At 36.0% G+C, this 25,546-nt stretch overlaps 1 protein-coding gene across 10 annotated transcripts in view; it reads left to right on the plus strand.

The window, feature by feature from the left end:
- The window catches only part of RHOT1 (ras homolog family member T1), a 56,767-nt gene that overhangs the window by 26,007 nt on the left and 5,214 nt on the right, over positions 1–25,546 (plus strand). For 3 of the 10 annotated variants that reach the window (XM_006099863.3, XM_023763508.1, XM_023763510.1), the window contains 12 exons: positions 3,423–3,521; positions 4,081–4,189; positions 4,938–5,058; positions 7,686–7,770; positions 8,123–8,268; positions 9,227–9,327; positions 10,953–11,083; positions 11,904–11,987; positions 13,493–13,612; positions 14,891–15,093; positions 16,131–16,226; positions 17,763–17,885. In XM_006099863.3, coding sequence (XP_006099925.1) covers positions 3,423–3,521; positions 4,081–4,189; positions 4,938–5,058; positions 7,686–7,770; positions 8,123–8,268; positions 9,227–9,327; positions 10,953–11,083; positions 11,904–11,987; positions 13,493–13,612; positions 14,891–15,093; positions 16,131–16,226; positions 17,763–17,885 — 1,418 coding nt within the window. Of the gene's footprint in view, positions 1–3,422; positions 3,522–4,080; positions 4,190–4,937; positions 5,059–7,685; positions 7,771–8,122; positions 8,269–9,226; positions 9,328–10,952; positions 11,084–11,903; positions 11,988–13,492; positions 13,613–14,890; positions 15,094–16,130; positions 16,227–17,360; positions 17,415–17,762; positions 17,886–19,362; positions 19,477–25,546 lie in introns of those variants that run through there. The other 7 variants (XR_002831925.1, XM_023763509.1, XR_002831927.1 and 4 more) reach the window with 7 other exon arrangements.

Below are 25,546 nucleotides of genomic sequence, written 5' to 3' on the forward strand. Positions count from 1 at the left end.
CTGGTGGGGGCCGGCTGGTTTGCCCTGAAGGTGTCCTGGATCAGGGTGGGGGTCCCCACTGGGTGGCCTGGCCAGTCTGGGTGAGGGGCTGAGGGCTGTTTTCCGGGTGGCGAGTGACTAAAGCTTCCAACCGCTCCTTGTTTTCTTCTTCTTTTTTTTTTTTTATTCTGGGCCAGCTTTAGCTCTGAGGCCTCACTACTGAAAACATGGATACAATGTTTCGGTCCGGCTGGGTTTCAGTCTGCGGGTTTCTGGGGTTTTGTTTACCTTCTTATTTGCAACATAGTACATAGTTGCTTAGAGTTGCAGCTGAGAGGCCGGCAAGTGAGGGGGGGAACGTTGGAGTCCGCAGCATGCAAGCCTCATGCTCGCTTCAGTGCCTGGCTGCCGGCCGCCATCTTGGCTGACAGTTAATTTGCATATACTCACTGATTAGCCAATGAAAAGGGTAGCGGTCGTACGCTAATTACCATGTTTCTCTTTTATTAGTGTAGATTACTAGAGGCTCGGTGCATGAAATTCGTGCACTTAGGGTTGGGGGTAGGTCGTCCCTCAGCCCGGCCTGTGCCCTCTTGCAGTCTGGGAGCCCTCAGAGGATGTCCTACTGACAGCTTAGGCCTGCTCCCCACCACTGCCACTGCGCTCGCCAGCCGTGAGCCTGAATTCTGGCTGAGCAGCTCTCCCTCTATGGGAGCACACTGACCACCAGGGAGCAGCTCCTGCGTTGAGCATCTACTCCCTGGTAGTCAGTGCGCATCATAGCAACCAGTCGTTCCTCCGTTCAGTCAATTTGCATATTAGCCTTTTATTATATAGGATAGCCATAGTGGATATGAATGGTATCTCACTATTGTTTTGATTTGCATTTCCCTGATGGGTAATGATGTTGTTCAGCTTTTCTTGTGGTTATTTTGCCATTTGTATATCTTCTTTGGAGAAATGTCTGTTTAATTCTTTTGGCTATTTCTTGAGTTGTCTTTTTACTGTTGAGTATTTAGGAAATAAAAAGTTGTAGATATTTTCAGGAAAAGTTTATAGTATAGGTAAGTGGTTGGCTGCTTTGACCAGTGAGTCACATTTGGTCTGGCCACTTGTTTTTTGTATAGCCTATGAGCTGAGAATACATTTTATATTTTTATTATCTCTCTCTTTTTTTTTTCTTTTTGGTTTTTAGAGAGAATGGAAGGGAAGGGGATAGACAGAGTGAGAGAAACATCAGTGTGAGAGAGACGCATTGATTGCTTGCCTTCCCGGCCAATGCTCTAACCACTGAGCAACTGGCCAGGGCCAGAGCTGCATTTTTTAAATGACTGAAAAAAGTTCAAAGGAGTAATATTTTGTGATACGGGAAAATTATGTGACATTTAGAATTTCTCATTCATGAATAATGTTTTATTGCAACACAGCCATCCTCATTCCTTTATGTTTGTCTGTGGCTGCTTTCCTGCCACAAAGGCAGAGTTGAGTAGTTGCAGCAGAGTTTGTATGTAGTACTCACACTTCTCAGTGCTGAGTGCTGCTTGGCGCACTGCTAATGGCACTGGCACAGCTATAACTTGACAGTATTTTAGTACCACTTGTATCACTGTACTGTGGTGTTTTGTTATCAGTGCTTTACCTATCCTGCCAAAACAAGAAAAGAAAAAAGTCAGTTTTTAGTTGGAAAAGCAGCTGTATGTTCTAAGCTCAAATTATTTTGGGGGAGAGGGGTGGTTACCTCAGTGCAAGCACGAAAGAAATTTCCACATTTCATACTTCATTTGACTCTGCAGTTGAGGAGCTTCCACCCAACCTTCAATCAGGACTCACTAAGCTGCAGTATAATGACATGCTAGCAGGCAAAAATCAAGAAAAGAATCTAATATAATTCTGCAAATGCTTTCCAAGCAATGAATGTGCCCAATTAAAATTATATGTGTATGGATATGTATCAGTACTGGCAGTATGTAACTGTACAAAAAGACATATTTCAAAGATAAAGTATGTAAAATTTTACAGATAAACATTGCAATCAATTTTTATGATAGGGAACACTAATTTTGAACCCCAACTTAGCAAAATGTTAACTCTCTTAGAAGATTTTCATTCTTCTCATTAGTAGACCTGTATAGCAAATTTATACTGTTTTTATTATATTTTGAATTTCATCAATAAAAATGTTGTGGAAATTTTATTCTCTCTTGCTATATAAGTACTTCCGTGACATTCTTGATTTTTCCGTTTGGTTATTTGCTTTGTAGCCCTTTACAGAAGAAGTGCTGACCTCTGGTATAAATAATTAATCTGAGTTACCCCTTAATCTGACCCTGATTTACTTTTCCTTAATCCTGGTTTACTGTTTCTTAATTGGAATGCTTCTTTCTAATTTACTCTTAATCCAGAATTTCCCAAATTCGCTTGATCGTAGTCACTAGACATACTTGTTAAAAACACAGACTACCTTCTGATTCAGCCAGGAAATTTGATCTTATGATCAAGAAAATTTGGGAAGCAGTCTCATGCTATAGAGATTTACCTCAGAGCCCTTAGCCTACTGGTACATTAAATCGCCTCTGTTAGTTCTCAATTCTTTAATTGCTTTTTACTTAGGGCTATTATTAGTTCTGCTAATCACCCCACCCCTGCCCCTTCCCCAATCACCTGAATAAAATACTACCATCTGTTATTCATTTCGTAGGTGGACCTGCTTGAAGTAAAATCTGCAAATTTGGAGACTATCCTTTGTTTTACACAAGAACAAGCACTGAGTCTAAGCTATACCAGAAGCTTTTATTTAGACAATAACAACCTTTAACACAGATTGGGATCAACAAAAAGATCATATTAAAAATTAAGCCTGCCCCTGGCCAGGTGGCTCAGTTGGTTGGAGCATCGTTGGTACCCCAAAGGTTGTGAGCTGGATTCCTGGTCAGGGCACATACAGAGATTGCAGGTTTGATTTTAGTCGCATAGGGGAGGCAACCTTCTGTGGCCCCTCCCCCAGCCGGCCCTGCCCCTGACCAGCTCCTCATCCCCACCCCAATGGGGGCGGGGCTGGCCAGCCAACCTCCCTCGGCCCCTCCCCTTGGCCAGGCCAGCCGGATCCCACCCATGCATGAATTCGTGCACCAGGCCTCTAGTATATAGATATGACTAGAAGAATGAATATTCTCTAAAGATGTACTTCTCTTGCCTATCCTTGGAGGATTTGTGGTCATGAGAGGGGCATTTGATCATTCCAAATATTGGTCCTCATTTACTTAAAAAGGTTTGAGTATTAAATAAATGGCTTTGCTTTAGTTAATTTTTCACGCTGGTTGTATTTGCTGTTACGTATTTGATGGTGAGAACAATCAGAATTACTCTTAGCCTTATGAAAATCATATTTAAAAATCTAAGCTATTTTAATTAAAACAATTGTTTCTTTTTTCATTGATTTCTAGATGAAGCCAGCCTGTATAAAAGCCCTTACTCGTATATTTAAAATATCTGATCAAGATAATGATGGCACTCTCAATGATGCTGAGCTCAACTTCTTTCAGGTAACCTTCCCCTTTTTCTGACGTTTGTATACCTTGTTGTTTTTTGGGGGGGGATGGGACTGAGAAAAGCTATTAGAATTTATTAGCTTAAACAGTGGTATGTTGATAAATTTGAGTCTGTTTCATGTGAAAATTATCTTTCATATCAAGCTATTTAAGTCTTTGCCTAGGGTATAAAACTCTCTTATGCATAGGAATCAAGGAGACTCTTTGATAGCATTATTTCATGGTACACAATGGATGTGTATTTAGGATGACGAAGTCTGAACTCTGAGTTATTTTTCTTTCTTGGTTTTGTATAACATAGCTTCACAAAGAGCCCTGTGTTTTAGAAATGTGATGGGGAGAATAGGGAAGGTTTCTTTCCTTCTAAGTATGACATGTTTTGCATAAATAATACAAGGCAGAGACCATCCTAATTTATAATTTGTTTCTTTCGGTTGCAACTCATTGATTTAATATTGCTTTGTAGACTAATGTTTTTATATATTTATATTTAATGCTGATTTTTGTTGGTTTTTGGTTTTGTATTTTGGTTTTTTGTTTTGTTTTTTGCTAGAGAATTTGTTTCAACACTCCATTAGCTCCTCAGGCTCTAGAAGATGTCAAGAATGTAGTCAGAAAACATATAAGTGATGGTGTGGCTGATAGTGGATTGACACTGAAAGGTAGGTGAATGGTGTTCTTTCCCTTTTTTAACTCAATAATTTCAAAATTTGGTATAAGGTCTTTATAGCATTATTTACACTTTAAGGAAATGTTAGTTTTACTCATATGTCTGAAATCTAACTTGGACATGTAGGAGTTGGAAGAGACAGGCAATTTCGTGGGGATAGTTATCTTCACTGTCAGCGTAAATTAGAGGAAGGGAAATTGGTGACGTCCACCTGAAGGAAAAAGATTTCTGGAACAAACAAATTTATCTTAAAGTTCTTCTGATTCATAAGCATCCTTTAAGTAGAAATTATTTTTAGGGGAGACATTTTGCCTCTCCGTCAGATTTACCAAGTATACAATGTTCCCTGTAGAATGTGTGATAGAACCACAGTAAAATAAGAAATGAAATTGAAAACCAGAACTTTTCGTTATAAAGCACAAAGATCTATAACACAATGTCCTTTGTTTTTATCACCTAACTTTGTGAATGTCAGTGTATTCCTTGGGATATGTTTTGGCCCTTTCTTCTGGTGCCATCTCTTGCTGACCTGGGTATATATATATGAAATGATTCTGAAATCAGCTCTGTTTTTATTGAGACACTTGTGAATTTTGTTTTGATTTGACCTTCAGTATGCAAAACTATTAAGCCCAGGTTCATGAATGTAGTGCTTGCCATTTTGTGTTGCATGCTTTTCTCCCATGTGAGTCTGTGCCCTTTTTCACATCAGCTGTGTTTACTAATTCATTTTATTTCAGGTTTTCTTTTTTTACACACACTTTTTATCCAGAGAGGGAGACATGAAACTACTTGGACTGTGCTTCGACGATTTGGTTATGATGATGACCTGGATTTGACACCTGAGTATTTATTCCCCTTGTATGTACCTTTGGCTTTCTAATTGATTTTACTTGCCAAGTATTTTAAAGTTTTATTTAGCACATAGGTAGGCTTTGGGGTACTCAGGAATAATTTAGATTTATAGAGAGATTTGAAACAGGGTTTCTCAACCTCGGCTCTATTGACATTTTGGTCTGGATGATTCTTTGCTGTAGAGTCTGTCCCATGCATTGTAAGATTTTTAGCACATCCTTAGATGCCAGTAACACCTCCTCCCCCAACTGTAACAAGTGAAAATGTCTAGCATCTCTAGAAGTCACCAAATGTTCCCTCAGGAGTGAAGTCATCCCCAGTGGAGAGCCACTGATTTATAGAATGGCTCAGACTTTTCCTTTTCTTCTTGTGGAGAATACAAGTGTTTTTATTTTTTTTTAATATATCTTTATTGACTTCAGAGAGGAAGGGGAAGGGGGAGAGAGAGATATATAAACATCAATGGTTAGAGAGAATCATTGACCAGCTGCCTCCTGAACGCCACACACTGGGGATCAAGCCCGCAACCCGGGCATGTGCCCTGACCGGAAATCAAACTGTGACCTCCTGGTTCTTAGGTGGATGCTCAACGACTGAGCCACGCCAGCCAGGCTACAAGTATTTTTAAAAATTTATTCTACTGAGAAAAAAGATAAAAGATGCTAGACAAACTGTTTTTGAAGTCAATAGATGAGAAGTATATTGGTTAACTTTTTTTTTTTTTCATTAGTCCTTCTCCTTCCTAAGGTTTATAGCCTGTTCTTAGCTCAGGATAAAATAAGTATTTTTTCCTAAACAAGCAGTCTATTTGTGGTTATTTTTCCTTAAATAGTGCAGTGTTTACATTCTGTTTGTTTAAAAATGGACCCAGCCCATCTGGAGTGGCTCAGTCAGTTGAGCATCATCCCATGCACCAAAAGGTTACCAGTTCAATTCCTGGTCAAGGCACATATCTGGGTTGCGGTGTGGTCCCCAGTTGGGGCATATATGGAAAGGCAACTGATCAATGTTTCTCTCTCTCTCTCCTACCCGCTCTTCCTCTCTCTAAGCATGTCCTTGGGTGAGGATTAAAAATGATAAATAAATAAAAATGGACCCAATGTCACCCCAAAACAGGAGACTGTCTTGCTGTAGGATGCCACTACTGTAACAAAGAAGTGACTTCCCAGGATCTGGCCTTCGAAGCTTTGGCCTTCTTCACTTTTTCAGCATCATGTAATCTTCATGTTGTCTTTTATTTTAGCATAGCACCCCTATGCTAAAATAAAATATGCAGAACTAGTATGTAAGGGTTCAGAAGGACTTTGTCATTTGTTTCTTCCCCTATCATTGAGGAAGCAGAGTTCCTTCTGGTTGGATTCCTAGTCCATTAATCAGTTCTAACTTGAAACCTCTCTTGTCAAAGTTATTAAATTAAATTTTGGCTCCAGTAATTTTCCAGCTTTTTCAATAAATCTATATTGAATGAATGAATGAATTTGTCCATGACGTTTTCATCAAAATTTCTTTTCTGTACCATTTATGTGGGTAGATAAATTCTACAAGGGGTTGCTTATTGCTTTCTTAAGTATGACAGTGAGAAAACTCCCATCTCTTATGGCTCTGTGGCTCTATTATCTCTTTCAATGTCTTTATTTTTCTGCCTTGAATTTTCTGCAAAATAGTCACTTAGAGCTACCACTTGAATTTTTCTAGCTTTCTTATTAAACTCTGCCTCTGTCCTTCACACTGTTGCTAGATTGAATAGATATATAAATACAGATGTGACCTTGGCACTTCCCTTCAAGACAGGATAAAGCCCAAGCTTCTTAACATGGTACATGAGGTCATTCATGATCCGATCATGCTCACTCCCTGCCTTCATTCTAGAAGTAAATCCAAAACTATTTATAGTCCACCAATCACATTTTCTACCCCCGATATTTCCACTCTCTCCCTCCCTCTCCCCTCAACCTAATTAATTCCTCTTATCCTTCAAGTCTCAATTCATCTTGACAGTGTCTCAGCAGCGCTGACACCTTCCCCTCCCCAGGCCAGAGACGTTCCAATTCACGTGGGCTTCCCGAGCATCCTTAGCTTGCCCATACTTGTCCCATTCTGTTGCGATAGTGAATTATCTGTGGTCCATCTCCCACTTGAATGCGGTTTCTTAGAGCGGAGAAGCCTGTCTTGTTTTTGTGTCCCTAGTACCTAGCTCAGTGCATTTGATAAATGTTTATTGAACTAAATTTAGGTTGAATCAAAAAGGTCAAATCAGGCAGAAATAACATCTCTTTACATCATTTTCAACTCATTACCGTATTGACATAATTATGACTCACAATTTGTTTATAGAGGAACAAACCCGTTAAGGTTTAATCAGTATTATTTATAAAAAATTTTTATTTCAACCTGCCCTTCAGATATTTAAGAACACTTTACATGTCAACTCGAATGAGCATTATTTTGACCCTGAGGCTTGCCTGGCCACTCTAGTGACTTTCCCTGGGAAAGTCCACCTGGCTCCAGCAAGGATATTGTGTGAGTGGTGTTATCCCACAAAAAGACTTGTTGCAGTTTTATATTCATTTCTTAAATTAAATTTCAATATTTGATTAATGATTTGTTTTACTCTTAAATTTTTTCATCAACAGGCTAAAAATACCTCCTGATTGCACTACTGAATTAAATCATCATGCGTATTTGTTTCTCCAAAGCACCTTTGACAAACATGATTTGGTAAGCTCTTAGCTGTAATTTTCCATGATAAAATATTTTTCAGTGAGTGATTTAACTCTGTTCTCTTAGCTTTGAGGTACTCATGTCATATAGCCAAAAATTGCTTAAACTCTCTTAAGTTAAACTAGCAAAAATACTCTTATTTTTATTGTTTTCTCAAGATGAAAAAGTCTAGTTTATAGACTCTTGCGTAAGTTTTCTTATAAACATGTAAGACATTTTCTTGATAAAATGTAAAATTTCTTTTCATATGTTAGTTTTTAGAAGCATAGTTTTACTAGACGAGGGGCTTTCGTGTTTGGGAATTACTTGCTTAGATATCTAAACATTATACTTTCTTGTGTATCTTCAGGATAGAGACTGTGCTTTATCACCTGATGAGCTTAAAGATTTGTTTAAAGTTTTCCCTTACATACCTTGGGGGCCAGATGTGAATAACACAGTTTGTACAAATGAAAGAGGCTGGATAACCTACCAGGGATTCCTTTCCCAGTGGACGTGAGTATAGAGCTCACCTGTTAGCTCTAGAATTGTCACTACTTTAAAATTATGTTGCATTACGTTAATCATTTTGTAAGTTTTTCTCTTACTAGGTGTTTCAATCATAATAAGCAGGATTGATAGTGAAAGGATCTGTTTGCTTTTGGATGATGTAGATGGATGGAAACAGTAATAAGTCTTATATCAAAAGTGAGCTAAATTTTAATCCATTTTTTATTAAGAGAATTGGAAACATCATTGCTATTGCAGAATTCTTTACACCTTTAGGATATGGGAAGAGCATATTTTACTTGGCACTGAAGACTTAAGGGTTTTTATTGTTTGTCACGCACTCTTAGTGAGGGTTTGTCTACAGTCTGGGTATAGCCTAGTAGACATTGTATTTAGGGTGCTAAGGAAATCCTCTGGTCATGTATGAGGACATAATTACTTTAATCTTGGGGAGACTAACTTTTCTTAATACCAGAATCTATTCTTTTTCAAATCATAAAGACTACCTAATTTCCAGTAATTAGGTAAGGATGTTGTGGGAGTGGTGTTATCCCACAAAAAGACTTGTACCTTTTAGTTATTTTTGCTCCGTTCACAAACCTTTTCAGATTAATTATCATTAAGTTCTCAACTAGCCAGTATTTGCAGTGTACTATGTAACTTGGGAAGCAAATTATTTTCAAAAATCCCTGCTCTAGATTTACCAGCAGCTCACTGCTCATCTATGTGGCCTTGCTCTCTCTGGGCAGGTGAGATATGGAATCCCCCCACATCTTGCATTCTCCTCCCTTCTCTGTCTTAAGAATGCATTGTAGAAAGAGCCATGGTTGGGCTCATGGGAAATTAAAGCAGCCTGACAAAACTCATCTGCATCTGGTGGTAAAATTATTTGAGCTGTTGGAATTTTTTTTCCTATAAATGTTCATTGAGGAACTTTTCACATTTATACTCTTCTATTTCTTAGGCTCACGACCTATTTAGATGTACAGCGGTGCCTGGAGTATTTGGGCTACTTAGGCTATTCAATATTGACTGAACAAGAGTCTCAAGCTTCAGCCATTACAGGTAAGTAAATAAAATTAGTAAAAAAAGTTAGAAACATTTTTAAGGTTCCACTTTCATATGTAAAAAGAGTGAACATAAATATATCTTTGCTGGTCTTCCATGTCTATACTCTTACTTGTTTTTCCTATGATTTGATCATTTCTTTTGAGTTAAGATGCTTGATTTTATTGTTTATCAACAAAGAAAGCATAGGTTTTATTCTAGTTTACCCCTGAGGCTACTCCACTGATGAAAATCAGGGGGAGCCATGGGCATTAAAAGTATAGTTTGTCCTGTGTTTTAATTTTCTTTGAACATTAAAACAATGCATATTAACACATGAACCTGATATTGAACTGATTGTACATCTCTCGGCTTTGTAACCATTTTCCACATTCATAAATTTTTCACAAATCTTATCATTCTTGCCAAGCAATGTCCTTCACTTAAAGAAAACCCATAGGAATGAAAATAACACATTAGGGAACTGATATTTCAAGAGTTTCTTATATCCCAGTTGGGGGGGAGGGGGAGAATGCCGTATCTTACAGGAAGCCCCAGCACAAGAAGACAGCCAATCTTAAATTGACGGACCTTTAACGTCCTTAACTAATTAACAGTATTTTAGTTCATCCTCAAAGAGTAAGGAACTAATTGCTAACCAGCATGAGGTTTTTTTCATGCAACAAAATACTGTGGACATCTTTCTGTATCACTAATCGACTTTAATATATCTTTGATGCTAAATAATGTGTCATCATATGGAAGTTCTATAACTTATTTAACCCATAACTATTGTGGGTTGTTTTTTTTTTATCATTTTCAGTTTTTTACCTCTGGTGAGCTTTGTTGCAATTGAATCTTTAGCTATAGCTTAAGGTCTCTTTACCTCAAGAAGAGATGCCCCGTTTCTCTGCTGATACAGCATTGCTCCCTGGACTGCCTCTTTTACAGATTTACATTGGAAAGGCCAGTTAACCCCAGAGTGCATATCCCTTTACCATTCATAGATCCAAGAGATTGCAGATTCCAGAGAGCATCTTTTAGCTTGTAACTCGTTATGACAATAACTTATCACAGAAAAAAAAAAATAGGTGAGCCGAACCAGTTTGGCTCAGTGGATAGAGCATCGGCCTACGGACTGAAGGGTCCCAGGTTCAATTCCGGTCAAGGGCATGTACCTTGGTTGCGGGCACATCCCCAGTGGGGGGTGTGCAGGAGGCAGCTGATCGATGTTTCTCTCTCATCGATGTTTCTAGCTCTCTATCCCTCTCCCTTCCTCTCTGTGAAAAACCAATAAAATATATTTTTTAAAAAACAATAGGTGAGATGTAATGGTGGCTATATTTATTGTAATTTTCATTCATTTTTAAGATATTTTCCTTATGAAATGTATTATTTTATTATTAAATAAATTTCACTTGGTTGCTAGAAGTTCACTTTGCAGCCAACTTTTCAGAAATGCATCTTTTCCACTAAGTGAGGCCCTTCTGTATCATATTTAGTACTTTATTTCACACACAGCTTGACTGTTGTACAGTATGTTTATTTACTGATAAGAGATAAGTAGCAATACCCTATTCTGCAGAAGGTAAATTAGGTTCAGTGAGTCTAAGTGGTACATAATTAGTGTTTTTTCTTTTTAGTAACAAGAGATAAAAAGATAGACCTTCAGAAAAAACAGACTCAAAGAAATGTGTTCAGATGTAATGTAATTGGGATGAAAAACTGTGGGAAAAGTGGAGTTCTTCAGGCTCTTCTTGGAAGAAACTTAATGGTGAGAAAAATGCAATTTTATCCTGCAAGTTTTTATAGTCATGAGTTTACATAATTTTTATAGCTATTAACTTTTTTAGATAATTATATAACTCAGTGACCTATGTATATTAGTATAATCTAAAGTGTAACAATAATCCTATTGAACTGGCTTTATCTTCGCTTGTTTATTTATTTATTTATGTATTTATTTTCAATATACTTTTTTTCTTTTTTATTGAATTTATTGGGGTGACATTGGTTAATACAATTATATAGGTTTCAGGTGTACAATTCTATATAATATGTTATCTGTATATTGTATTATGTGTTCACTACCCTATCTTTGTTTTTTTATGTTGGCTATCATTTTTCTTTTTTAAAAACCAGTGTTTAGATGAGAATTAAATGAATACACTTGTGAAAGTCATAACAGTGCTTGGCATGAAGTAAATATACAATAAAGACTTAGAAGGGAATGCTGAAATCCCATTCTGACTGCTTCTTTGAATAAGGAGATTGACGTATTTTCAGATGAGTCTCAAATCAGATAAAATTATAGTATAATGAGAATTGCCAGCAGGCGGCTCTGGAATACAGTTTCAATAATGTAGTTTACTTCCTTTTCGGTCACTGCCTTCACTTAGTGCTGAGCAAGTGCATCTTTTGTTTTAGACCTTAAGAACTAAGAAACAAAGTCAATACCTCCTTTGTACTGAAAAAGAATACATAGTGTAGGGAAGAATGCCCTTTTATTTGACAGTCCCACGGGTATACGTACTGATGGCAACTAGTTGCTGTGATATCTTACTATAAATATTAAAATTTTTGGTTGTTTTCAGAGACAGAAGAAAATTCGTGATGATCATAAATCCTACTATGCGATTAACACTGTTTATGTATATGGACAAGAGAAATACTTGTTGGTAAGAAGTTTTCTGGTATATAAAGATTATTAATTATTAGGTATATTTTTTAAAGACTCATTGGAAACTAATTGAGTTTAATTTAATGGCTGTATGTGGAACTTTCATGTGATTTTTTCCCCCGCCACCTGGCTTATTCATTGGAATTAATTTTAATCCCCTTGATATGTATGGTGATTACATGGGTATAGCTCTAAGTAAAAATTCATCTATTTGTGTGTTTAATTGTATGTTATACTACAATAAGAAAGTAAAAATGTTAACTCTTCTTTACTTTTTCTTGCCCTTTTATTTAAAAAAATTATCCTCTACTGTTAATTAGAAATTAATATGAAAATCTTAGTGCAGGTGCTTGATAGTGTATCTGTAATCAGAATTTTTTATCTATTTAGCAGGGAAGGAGTGTACTTAACAAATGTGTGAGCCTAAGAAAAATGAATGAAAGAAGGGTATAACTGAAAAGATACTATGAAATGCAGTAGAAAGAGATTATATGTTCTCTTTTGACCCAGTCAGATTTCATTTTGAACGCTGGTTGACCATTGATTAGCTGTGTTACCTCAGGCAGGTCGCTTACTCTCTCTGAGCCTCAGTTTCTCAAGTTAGCTAATATGAGAAACTGCTAACAGGTTCTTCCAGACAAATGATCACTTGAATTTTACTCTTTATGATAAAAGGTTTTTGTCAGTTTCTTATTAAACCTTATTTATCTCCTATTCTTTACCTACTGTGTACTCAGTAAATATTGCTGACTGTTAATTTTCCTGTTTTTATTCTTACAGTATTTATAAATTAGCATCTTTCACGTCTGAATATTCATGTTATAATAGTGTTTTATTTGGAATATATTGAGTTACTTCTGACTCTACACTTCCCCTTTCTTCTCCTCAACAAAGAGGCACTATCTTATATAACTCAGTTCTGAATTTTACTTTGTTGGATTATTATCATATCATAGATGAGATATTTCTTTAGAAGTTTTATAAGTTAACGTTGTAATACTTTAAACAATAAAATAAAATTTTTAAAAAAGTAGGCAATAAAGTAGAACAAGTGGAGCATAGTGTGAAAAGTTCTTTGCTTTGTGTTTTTGATTGGTAGGGAGAAAAGGTAGTATGGTAGAATGAAAATAGACTTTGAATCATATCTGTGTTGAAATTTTGGTGTAATGATTTGTTAGATGTGTTATTTTAAGCAGTTGACTTAATCTCATAGCCTGTCATCTTATCTATAGACTGTAGAGAATGTAGGTAAAGGGTCTGCCCACTACACTTTAGTCACTCAGTAAATGTTAGCTTTTGTAAATCCTAATCACCATTTTTAATTCACAAAATCAGAAAATACTTATCTGTACTTCCCACTTCTAAAAATGGTCTGAAAATTTATGCTTAACTAGTATCTTTTAATTAGGAAGTTAAGTTAAACATATAGTAAAACATCATGACTTTAATTATTCATTGATATTATGATATTTATGTTTTTCATTATTTTTTTCTTTTTACAAGATGCATGATATCTCAGAATCGGAGTTTCTAACGGAGGCTGAGATCTTTTGTGACGTTGTATGCCTCGTATATGATGTCAGTAATCCCAAATCCTTTGAATACTGTGCCAGGATTTTTAAGGTTTGTTGCTCTTTTGGTGTATAACTAAGTTTAACTTTATATGGAGTTTAATGGAATTGTAATGTGGTGTTTTCTAACCAAGAAAATCATTTGTGGGGCTTTTAAAAAGTGTATACATCTGTGTCCTGTCCCTAAAGGTTCTGGTTTTGTTCTGAGGTGGTAAGGTCCCAGACATCTGTATTTTAAAAAACATTTTTTCCCATGCATGACTCTGATGTGCATTCCTGGGTAAGACCCCCTGTATTAATGGAAGGTCTTCTTGGCTGTTAGGGACGCCCATGGATTGTATATTGCCAGGTCCATCATGAATAATAATAGAATAAGGGGGAAAACCAGAGGCTTGAAAAGTTATTAGTCACTTTGAGATTTTAACAAGATTTAATTCCTTTGTACATAAAACTGTATGTACAAAGGAATTTATTCTAGCATTATTTTTAACTAGAGGCCCAGTGCACAGTCAGGGCCAGGGAGGGACCACAGGAGGGCTCCAGAGCATGTCTGGCCCATCTCACTCAGTCCTGATCGGCCAGACCCCAGCAGCAAGCTCACTTACCGGTTGGAGCATCTGCCCCCTGGTGGTCAGTGCACATCATAGCGACTGGCCAACCAGTCGACTGTCTGCCCCCAGTAGTCAGTGCATGTCATAGCAAGCAGTTGAGCAGCTTTAGCATATCATTAACATATTACACTTTGATTGGTTGAATGGACGACTGGACACTTAGCTTATTAGGCTTTTATTATATAGGATAGCAAAAAACTAGAAATAATTCAGATGTGTAAGAATAGGAGAGGATACTTTACCAAATTAAGATAAAATAATCCAGTGTTCTATTAAACAGCCATTAAAAACAATGGTTTTGAATTCTGAAAACATGGGAGATTCTGTATAATATATTTTTAAATGTTTATACCCAGCATGACGGCCACTATATATATATAAACATGTAGTATATAAATGCATGTGCTTAAGGACTGAAGGTAATACGAAAAAAGAAAATAGTGTGCTTTAGGATAGAGGACTTTATATAGATTTCTTTTTATTTCAAAATATCATGTCTTTTTCATAAAAAAAATTTTCAAATTCGATGAATCTGAAGAAGCATTACAGGTTTATATTGTTACCAGCATTAGAAAAGTGGCCCTGGTCGTATTACGAGACTGACCTGGACCACTATTGTTGCTTTGCCTACCCAGAGAAAAAATTTAGTACACATTTAATTAAACAGAGTAATTTTTGAACTTGTCATCAGATTTTTGTTTCATTTTTTTATTCCACAGCAACACTTTATGGACAGCAGAATACCTTGCTTAATCATAGCTGCAAAGTCAGACCTGCATGAAGTTAAACAAGAATATAGTATTTCACCTGCTGATTTCTGCAGGAAACACAAAATGCCTCCACCACAAGCCTTCACTTGCAATACCACTGAGGCACCCAGTAAAGATATCTTTGTTAAGTTGACAACAATGGCCATGTACCCGTAAGTACTTACTCTGCCATCATTTTCATGTTGCATGGTTCATAACGACATTGCATGCCATTATTAGCCATGAGAGTGGAACCTTTGTCCATAGAAGTTGTTCAGCAACAGAAAGAGATTATAATGAGAAGGTACAAATTTGAGAAAATGGAAGTTTGGTTTGGGTGCCATAATAAATTTATATAAACAGTGCTGACAGTATTGGTATAGATTTGAACGTGCTATAACTATCTTAATAGGGTAGTATAATAAAACTAAGCTCCCCACCCAGCATTAGAAAAACAACAGTCTTACTGCAATAAAGTGGGGTTGGCACATGTTGCTTTATGCTTGTAAGGTATTTCCATATGAACAAAAAGTTCATTTTTATATTTTTCTGTTGATTAATTGATCTTGAGTATGTGAAGGATGCTAAAATCTTTTATGTAATTAAATTACGGGTATATTTGAGTTCAGGATATGATGTCTTTTTTAAGTGCTGTAAAAAGTAGTTGGAATTGGAATTCCTGCTATATAAATGTTTTACATTGTGTTATACCACAAGTTTTATGTACATTTATTGTATAGCTATACATGCATATGCACAAGCACATAACTGTGGTCATCTTCATAGTGTACTAACTGCCTTAAAATTGCATGGTTCTTAATGACATTCTCCTCGAGCACTATGTATAAATTCTGTTTTGTAACAAGATAGTTTTCAGGCAGTGCGTTTCTCGGGACTTTATAGTTTATTCTATTTATAATTATGTTATTCTCTAAATTATTATTCTCATGAAAACTACGGTATGAAATAGAGTAATCAAACATTGCTATAAACTGAGTTTTTTCCGAAAGTTGTTCATTTGTTACAGATTTTTCAAGTCAGAGTTAACTTTACTGCTATTTCATTAACTAATTAATACTTGCTTTAAAATGCAGTAAACCCTTGCAGTTCTATTTATGTTGGAAGACAAGGCATTTCTATTACTATAAGATAAGCACAGCCTTATTTATGTTTTACCTTTGCTTTAAAACTCTCATGTGTGTATCTACAGAGAGGATCATTACAGAAACAGACTCTCCCGAGACACAGGCAGCACTGATAGAATAGAGAATTTGAGAAAAGTCTGGGTCTTTCTAAAAACTGCTTTGTAAGTTACTTTTTCTTTATGGCTTCTGTGGGATTTTGTTGACATTTTCTTATAGATGAGCAAGTCTCCTTTCTTGCCATAATTAACATTCAGTAATTATCCAGAAACGCACTGCTTGGTCAGGCTTACTGCCTAACTGTGTATTATGGTGTCTTTTGTTTACTGTGTAAATGCACTATTTTAATCTTGTAAATAACTGCAACTGTGTTTTTAGATCTGTACCTTTTAATATTTTACTGCACTTTGTGTGTATGTGTATGTGTGTATGATAAATGTACATAATTGGACACTTGTTTATATGGTTAACCCCAAACTCCTTCTCATGAAGCATCTCCCTGTTGCTAAGCATACTTTGCACCCCTCCTTTTTGGTGGGTGGAGCTGGTGTATGTTGAACAGTCGGACTCAGTTTATAAAATAAAAGATGGATTCCAGTATGACAGCTGGCAGTGACTTAGTAGCAGTGATATGTTCATCATCACAAGTCAAGTTTTAAATTAATTCTTGTTTTTCTTCATGTTGGGAATTAGGCATTATTGGGATGCTGCTAAATCTCCACAACCATGCCACTGTGCCCTGTGGTCTCATCCGATCTCACAAGCTAAGCCAACTCAGATTGGGCCAGTCCTTTGACTGAGAAGCCTTGCAAAAAATGTTCAGGTGTTACAGGAAGTGATGGCATTGGTTCATCAGGTGGCGCTCTTCTGTGGGGGTTCTGCACCAGTACCTCTTCAGGGTAGTGTGATTCAGGCTTTGTGTGTCTGAGTGGCTCTGACCACTGAGCAGTCATTGGAGACCCCTACTTTGGTTGTTAGGGCGGAGGTGAAATGGGTTGCCCCATGTGCCTGTACCAACTAGTACTATTCCACTCAACCAGAAAGGAGTCAGAAAGCCTCCCTAAATTTCATATCTAATACCAGTTGGATCATTGTTGGTTTTTACATCCTTACCCAGCGTTTCATAGTAGCAGATGAAATTAACCCTCTATTTTGTTCAAAATGCAGCTCTTTGATTTCCTTGGGGAATCAAATTGCTTGATATTTCAAAGATGATGTTCATATCTCCTCAGGGTTTGAATATACTCGTCTTTTGATTTTTGTGTGTATTTGTCACTCTTCTTCTTCCTGGTTTTCAGGCATGTGTGTATGCTGAGGGAAGAGGAGGAGGAGGAGGGAATGGTTATTTAAATGTTAGTAAATTTTGTCTATTTGGTGGGTGCTATGGCTTACTCAGTTTTTCTTTTTATTAATTTAGATGAGGGTGCCAGCTATTGCTGTGCATATTTATTCCACTAAAACTCCTGTAATAATAATTCCATCTCCCTTGTCCTTAGATTTTCTATAGGGAGGGAGGAGGGAGCCAAAGCTGTTTACTGTGTTTTTTATATATGTGGAATTCTGCACAACTTTAGCATGCCCCACACTATCCTTTTCCTTAGTGTTGCTTATGCCTAATTTTTTTTTAACTTGGCACACCCTGACTTGTGCCATATTTGTAAGTAAGAACTCAACTCCTGTCCTTCTGTGTGTTTTCGCAGCCATGCCCGGTTACGCTGTATGTGCACCTGCAACAGGTGTACATTTTGCATCTGTCAGAACTTCCTCAACTCAGAGTTGCTGCAATCTATAAAGAACAAAATCTTCACTGCAATTCTTAACAGGTTCTTAACTTTATTTACTGGGTACCAGGCATTCTGTTAAAATACAAAAGGAAAAAGTGGATAATTATTTATTACACTTATACTTACTTACAAAGACAATGAGCTGACTGATGCCCAGCTAACTTCCATTAAAATTCTCACTGTGGTGACAGTATTTAGATTTGGAATCATTCTTAGTAATGTCTCTAAATTCATAGCTATATTTAGGGGACTATAAAATTTGGGGTTTGTTTTTGTTTGTTTTTTCATTAAGGAAGCTAAAGCATCTTTCATATTAGAGGATAATATGTGTAAGGAGATTAAAAGCTTTTGGCTGAGAGTTGTAGAAATAAATTGGGACATTCATAGTAAGGAAAAGACACATTGATCCCAAGTGTCATAATGTATTTAGCGTACATTCAAATAATACAACTTGTTAAACCCATACCAATGTGAACAATGTCTTGGGTTTGAACAAATTATCTATTTTAAGTGCCTGGAATGTTTATTTGAAAGAGCATCGTTTCTGGAAATGAGGATAGTAACCAACTTTAAGGATTCAAAGGAATATGGAAAAGAAAAAGAGATCTATAGTACTAGTTTTTGAGGTCTTTGTAAATGAGTCCAAAACATGACATATGCCTAGAAAGTAATATGTTTTGAAAAACGAAAGAAAAATAGGATATATACCTTCCCTCAAAGCAATGAATTTGGGGGGTTATATTCTTATTCTGGTCATGCTACCTTTGTTCAGATTTATTTTACATTTTGTGAGCATTTAAGAGCCTATGTAATACTAATTTATATCTAATGTTAAATTTTTATGTGTCTAAGGATGAATTAGGATTTTGAACTCATTCAAAGGTCATTGGGAACTGGCCTTGATTAAGACAGATGATCAAGCTCAGTAGGCTTGGATGAGAAATGGGTCAGTTAATTTGTTTACCATTGGACTTTTGCTGAGGGCTAGGCTCTGACTATACCAGATGAGCAGGATAGTTTGTGTCTACCAGCAATATAGTTGGTGTGGCTATGAAACAGGGAGACTGTAGCTTATGTGAGCCAGAAACGGACTTTGAAATCTTTCTAAATGAGCTTTGGGGAGGCTTTGAGCACCGGCAGCTCTGAGTAAGAGTGCAGCCATCTCAGGTGCCTGCTTTGAAGGGATCCCCACACCCATTTGGTGGTCAAGTTCTGCCTTTGTCCCGTGAATGGCACCTCCTAAAGTAGCAGTGCAGATTCTCTCATTGCGCCTGTCTGAGGAGCTGCAGGCTAGTTTAAACCTCAACGTTCAGGAGCTCTGATTTGGACATGGTAGAGGTGGAAGGGATTCTAACGTTCTTCCGACCTAACCTCCCATTAGAATGCTTTTTTGCAAGTCTTCCTGAGAGCGTGCTGTTTGTCTGCTGGTGGCTTTCCTTGTTGGAGAGGGCTTTTTGTTTTTTATTTTATTTTGTTTTTAACTAAAATGATTTCCCTATAACTTTCTTTCCTTTAGTTTTAGTTCTGCCCTTTAGAACAACATACGACTATTCTACTCCCTCTTCAACATAGCAATCCTTCAGACATTTGAAGATGACCATCATGTCTCCCCTAATTTTCTCTTCTCCAGGTAGAACATCCCCATTTCTTTCAGCCTTTTCTTAAATTAGATGGTTTAGTGACTTCATCATTCCTGGTTGTCCTCATCTCAAAGCCCCTTAGGTTTTTAGAGTACCTCTTAAAAGGTGCCGCTGAGAATGGGGACCAGTGCTCCAGGTGTGACCTGACTAGTCCAGAACAGTGGTCAGACGTGTTCCATGGTTAAGACAGCACCTGTCTACTGCATGAGTTAACGTTTTAGCAGCCCCATCCCACTGTTGATGCATTTTAATCTTGGGGTTAATTGAAATCAGATTTTTTTTTTCATATGAAGTGCTATTAAGGCAGTGTCCACTCCTCTCTAATTGTGTATTTGCCATTTTTAGTTGACTCTTTGAATCTAATTGCAGGTACATATGTATCTCTATTAAATGTCATATTCTTTTTTATCCATTTGTTCTAGCTCAGTCATTTCAAACATTATTTTGTCATTTGTCCCACTATATATCTCTCTCAACATTGTGTTATTTGCAAATATGTCTTCTTTATCTTTCTAGTTGTTGATAAAAAATAATGTTCAATACCCAGAGATTGGAGAGAGTGCTAAAAAAAAAAAAAAAAGCATGCAAGCCCTATAGCACTCCACTAGAGGACTCTTCTCAGCAACATAGGTTCAGAATTCTTGGAGAAAGATTATTTTGTCAGTTAAAAATATTTTATTATCCAGTCTATAGTTTATCTTATTATCTTATGAGAGATTTCATGGAGGGCTTTTTAAAAATAAACATATACTCTCTACCACATTCCTCTCATCTACCAGCATGGTAATTTCATCTAAATAGGAAGTGACATCTATTTGGTGTTTTATTCTTGGTGAACCTACCTTGGCACCTAGTAATTGCTGATCACAAACCATCTATTTTATTTATTCTAGAAATCCTTATTGTCCAGAATTGCAGATTAATTTATTGTCTGCTCCTTAATGACAATTTTATTCTTAGATCAGCTTCCAAATGAAATAGGTTGGGTGTGCATTATTGGATAAGCTCGCTGATAGTATATTATTCTATACAGTGATCTTCGAGCAGAAATCAGTACATTTTTTCATATTTATTTATAAGAAATAATTTAATGGTGATGTTGCAATACATCACTGATATCTGATAATCAAGAATGGAAGGAATGGAAAAGAAGAGGAGGGAAACCTTTAAAGAACTCCTTCCTGATCCCTGATAGTATTTCAATAATTTATTTCATAGAAATTTAAAAGTTGTATATTAAAGTTTCTTCCGGTTTACAAAAGGATGTAAATAAAGTTGGTGGGAGTAGAGGCCCAAATGAAGTGCCTACAGGATCTAGATAGAAAATGTAAATGAATGAAGGTGACCAAGTTTAAAAAATAAGAGAGGTGGGGACTATGACAGGCCCTGTCTAAAAGAGGCCTCCACAACTCAGTTCTGGACTTTTGTTATTGGTGTTGCCAGGTGTTCTGATTCTATGAGACTAGAAATCAGGGTTTTTATGTGAAGTTTTCTGTTATTTAAATAGCAAATTTTAAAAGTACAAGTCAGAAAAAAAAAAACAACCTGTTTACAGGCCACCAGTTTGCAACCTCAATTTTAAGATATGACTTAGTTGTAAAAATGTAGGTATACACACGACAAAGTACACCTAAGAAATGAAAATGTCTCTTAACCCTCCTTCCCCTTCCCCATTTTACTCCTTTCTCGTGTAAAATTTGAAAAAGTTGCAGGGCGATGGGGTGAGAATGGAATCACCTTATCCTAGTATTTCTCAGGTTTTGGCATCTTTGGTGGTTGGTCACCATTGGCTTGCCAGGATAGGTATATCTTAATGTTACATAATGATTAATTGAATACAAGTCATTTAAGAACTTTTCACTGTAATTTAGTAGGGATTCTCACTCAATACTAACTCTTAAGTCTTTGGTTTTATAAATCTGCCATGCCTAGTTTTTTATTTGGAACTTTAAAAGAGCAGTTTTAAATTTTTGATTTAAGCAAAAAGTTTCATCAAATTTCTGCAAAAAAATTGATAGACAAATATTGGTACATGTAGGTTGATCTCAAATTAGCACAGTTTTATTGTGCATATAAAAATTTCGATCCCTGAACTAGAAATAACTTCCAGAGATAACGCATGTTTGAGACCACATACTCCCTTTATCTCAAACCCCTCCCTTTTATTTATTTAAATACTTAATTTAAGTACCTGCTTTGGATAGGATCTGCTCTGAGCTGGGGCAAAATATGAAGAAGAAGAAGAAGATAATGGACCTACCCTTAAGTACCTTTCTAAATATTATGTTGTTCAAAATATTTTTTCTTATACTTTGGTTATATTTTCAGTGACCATAGTCCAATGCCAAAAAAGGAAGTGCTAGAACCTCACCATGAGAGGATTTAAGCCTATTAATTCTTTTATACTTACGCAAGTTTAATAGATTCATTTCTGAAATTGTCCATCTTTTCCCTAGCTATGTGTTTTTGACCAGTAAAGTTTGTCTTTTTTGGACCTTATTAACTGGCAGTACAGATTTTAAGTAGAAAATAGTAATGAAAATTTTTTCCCAATTTAATTGAATGTATAGTGATTTCAACATGTGAGACAAGTGTTAAACTATGTGTTTGACATGTAACTTTGGTAATTACAGGCTCACCCTTTAGGTCTGGATAAGTGTATGTTTTTCTTTAGAATAATTTATGAATAACTAGAATTATTTTGATTTAAATACATTTGGAGCATGATTAATGTGGTCAGATTATTTTAATCTTTGGTAATGCTTTCATATCAGTGTAAATCATGTTACTGGGGGAAAATATCTTTTGATTACATTTTTATTTTTAAATACTTTTTAATGTGAAAGTATTAAGTGATTATGTAGAGGTGAGCTTGATTGTTGGTTTGAACTACCCAGGATTTTACTTTATTATTTATTATTCTGACTTCAGACACTCCTACTTAGTATGAAGATGTTACTATACTATGGAGTGCTCTGAACTTTAATGTGTCCCTTTCTTTAGTGTTCATTTTCATTTGTTTGTCGGTGCCATTTAGTCATTTTTTAACTCCTCTCAATCTCTTTCCCAGCTAGTTTTCTGTCTGTTCCCACTCATCCTACCCTATAATTCAACCAAAGTGGTTTATTTTACAATTTATTGTTTTGGTGAGATTTTCTTTGATATTTACTTTGGATTTAGGATTTCTTTTATTCCATTTTATTATTTGCACTAGCCATCTAAATTATTTGTTCATATTTTCATTGATTTCAGAGAGGAAGGGAGAGGGAGAGATAGAAACATCAATGATGAGAGAGGATCATCTATCGGCTGCCTCCTGCACGCCCCCTACTGGGGATCGAGCCCACAACCCAGGCATGTACCCTTGACTGGAATAGAACCAGGGACCCTTCATTCCACAGGCCAACACTATTCACTGAGTCAAACCGGCTAGTTTCATGTTACTTCTTAAGCTCAGTAGCAGCATTTTACTTTAGCAACCACGTGGATAGTTCACACTATTTCCAGAGACTCAAAGATATGACGGACAGTCATATCCATTGTATTTTTTGCCCTATTTTTTAATGTATTTTTAAAATTGGGTGTATATGACACTTAAGCCATTCGTTAATGACTTACTTCATTTGCCCATATTGCTTTAATAATCACCTAACTTCAATTTCCTCTTTTACATAATTTAAAATTATGTTATTTAATGTAAGAATCCCCCCTTTTTAAGAAATAATTTTACTTTTGTCATACCAAAATTAACTACCTTTTCATAGGATTGCTTTATGAAGAGAATAGGTTCCTAGAAATCTTAATGTTGTAGAGATTCTGTTGGGACTGTAAGAATTCTTAGGATATTATGTTATAGTAACATATTGTATGAAAGGAAGTCTGTCCTGCATTTAGTTTTATATGAAACTTCCATGTTCCTTTATATGAAAGTCCTTACAAGGCTTTTCTTTGGATTTGGATACTTATCATAGTTAAAATTATACAGGAGATCGTGTTGTAGATTCTCATTAAGTAAGCTGCTGCTGCATATAATTTAAAATATTTTTGCCATTTGGTTAGTATATTAAAGAGCACACAAAGTGGAGTTTGCCTGTACTAATCTTTAAGTATCAGTAGTTATCATATATATTATGTTTCCCATGGCATATTCCCATGTACCTATGATCATCTAAATTTTTATTCTAATGCTTGGTAAAGCATTTTTTGACATTAATGCACACCTATGTCCTTTTCCAAAGTGTGTTACTATTTAGGCATGCTCAGTTAACAGTTTTCTTATGACTTTTGTGCTGTAATTCATCTTTGTTGGATACATACTATATTTTGATCTTTTAACCTATTTTGAGAAATATCTTATTAGAATATTCATGCCTACTAATTCAATCAGGAAAATTGTCATTATTAAAATTATTATTAACAATACAAGCATTTTTATTAGAAACAAATATTTAAAAAATACTCACCAGGAAGAATCATTGAGAGGAATAAAAGCAGGGAGATTTGGAATTTTTTTTATGTGACTTATTAAAAACAGAAAACTTAATTATAGTTTTGGTGACCTCAATACAGTTTTTAACTTGGGTTAGGTAATTGAAATAGCAAAAAGCTATTTATGATACGTATGAGCCCTAGTAACTTTAGGTTACATGCATGACCATTATATAGGCTGTTTCAAAGTATTAACTTAAAACTCCATACCTGAGATACATAGATGGATAGAATTATAAAATTAGAAGATCATTCACATTAGTGCATTTGTACACCTCTGAGTTGTGTTTGGAAAGGATAAAATGATGAGTGACAAAAATTAAAAATAGGAAATTCAAATTTGTTTCTGACAAGCTTTAGGGGAGGCCTGATAAAAAGTCTGGATAGAACTACTCTTCCTACAGTGTCTTAGCTTTGTCGCTTTTCAGTATGTTCTACTATACTGTTCTGTCCTCTGCATAATAGTTTGCAACCCAAGACATGGTTAATCGATATCTGATCTCACTGAATTCTCCCCCTTCCTCACATTCTAATTTTTGCAGATTTTTAGATCTCTTTAATATAGTTTCCATATCCCAGATATATAAAGTCCTGTGACACATAAAAACCATTAAACATACCCTATGAGAGTAGCTAAAATGGGTTTAATGCCATTGAACCCTTTGGGATTTGATTATTTTATTTCTAAATATTGCAATTGATAACATTTCCTTTTTTATTATTTGTTCAATACATTTAACCAATAAAGATTTTGAGTCTTTTTCTTATATTCACCACAAATTGCAGAGTTAATCAAAAGCATCTTGTATGCCTGCTTTAAGGCATTCTGTGCAGAGGTACTTGGGAATTTTGGTCACTCTGTTATATGCCTGGTGTGACTCTTCACAAAGAGAATTCTTTTTTTTTTTTTTCACCCGAGGATATTTTTTCCATTGACCTTTTAGAGAGAGTGGAAGAGAGAGGGAAAAACAGAAAGAAACATCAATGTGAGAGAAACCCATCAATTGGTTGCCTCCTGCACATGCCCCAACCAGGGCCCGGGCCAGGGAGGAGCCTTCAACCAAGGTGCATGCCCTTGATTGGAATTGAACCCAGGACCCTTGGTCCACTGAGCTAAACCTAGGCTCAGTGCCACAAAGAAAATCCTGGCTAGGGCCACAAAGAAAATTCTTAATTTAACTCTTTATTGCCTGAATTTTGAAACATTTCCTTCTCTCTGCCTTATTAAGTAGCAGCCTTAATAATACCCAAGCCCAAATATAGTGATCGGCTCCCACATCTGTGTCAAGAAGTGTTTGTCATCTGATGGACATATGTGCCTTCAGCATTTCTCAGATACAAAGCCAGCATCCACCTACGAACTTGAAAGCTCTGATAAGCTTCAAATGATTGATTAAAGTTATATTTCAGCAGTTAGTCATCATTTCTTATGTTCTAAAAGAGATACTGCTGAACTAAATGATCTTATTCCAAATAGAGTAGGAAAATGTAATGATTCTGGCATAGCAATAGATTTTTTTTAAAAAAAAAAAAAAGAACCTTTATACACACACTTGCACACACACATTTTTT

This window comes from Myotis lucifugus, unplaced genomic scaffold, assembly GCF_000147115.1.
Source record: "Myotis lucifugus unplaced genomic scaffold, Myoluc2.0 scaffold_287, whole genome shotgun sequence".
NCBI classification, from domain to species: domain Eukaryota; kingdom Metazoa; phylum Chordata; class Mammalia; order Chiroptera; family Vespertilionidae; genus Myotis; species Myotis lucifugus.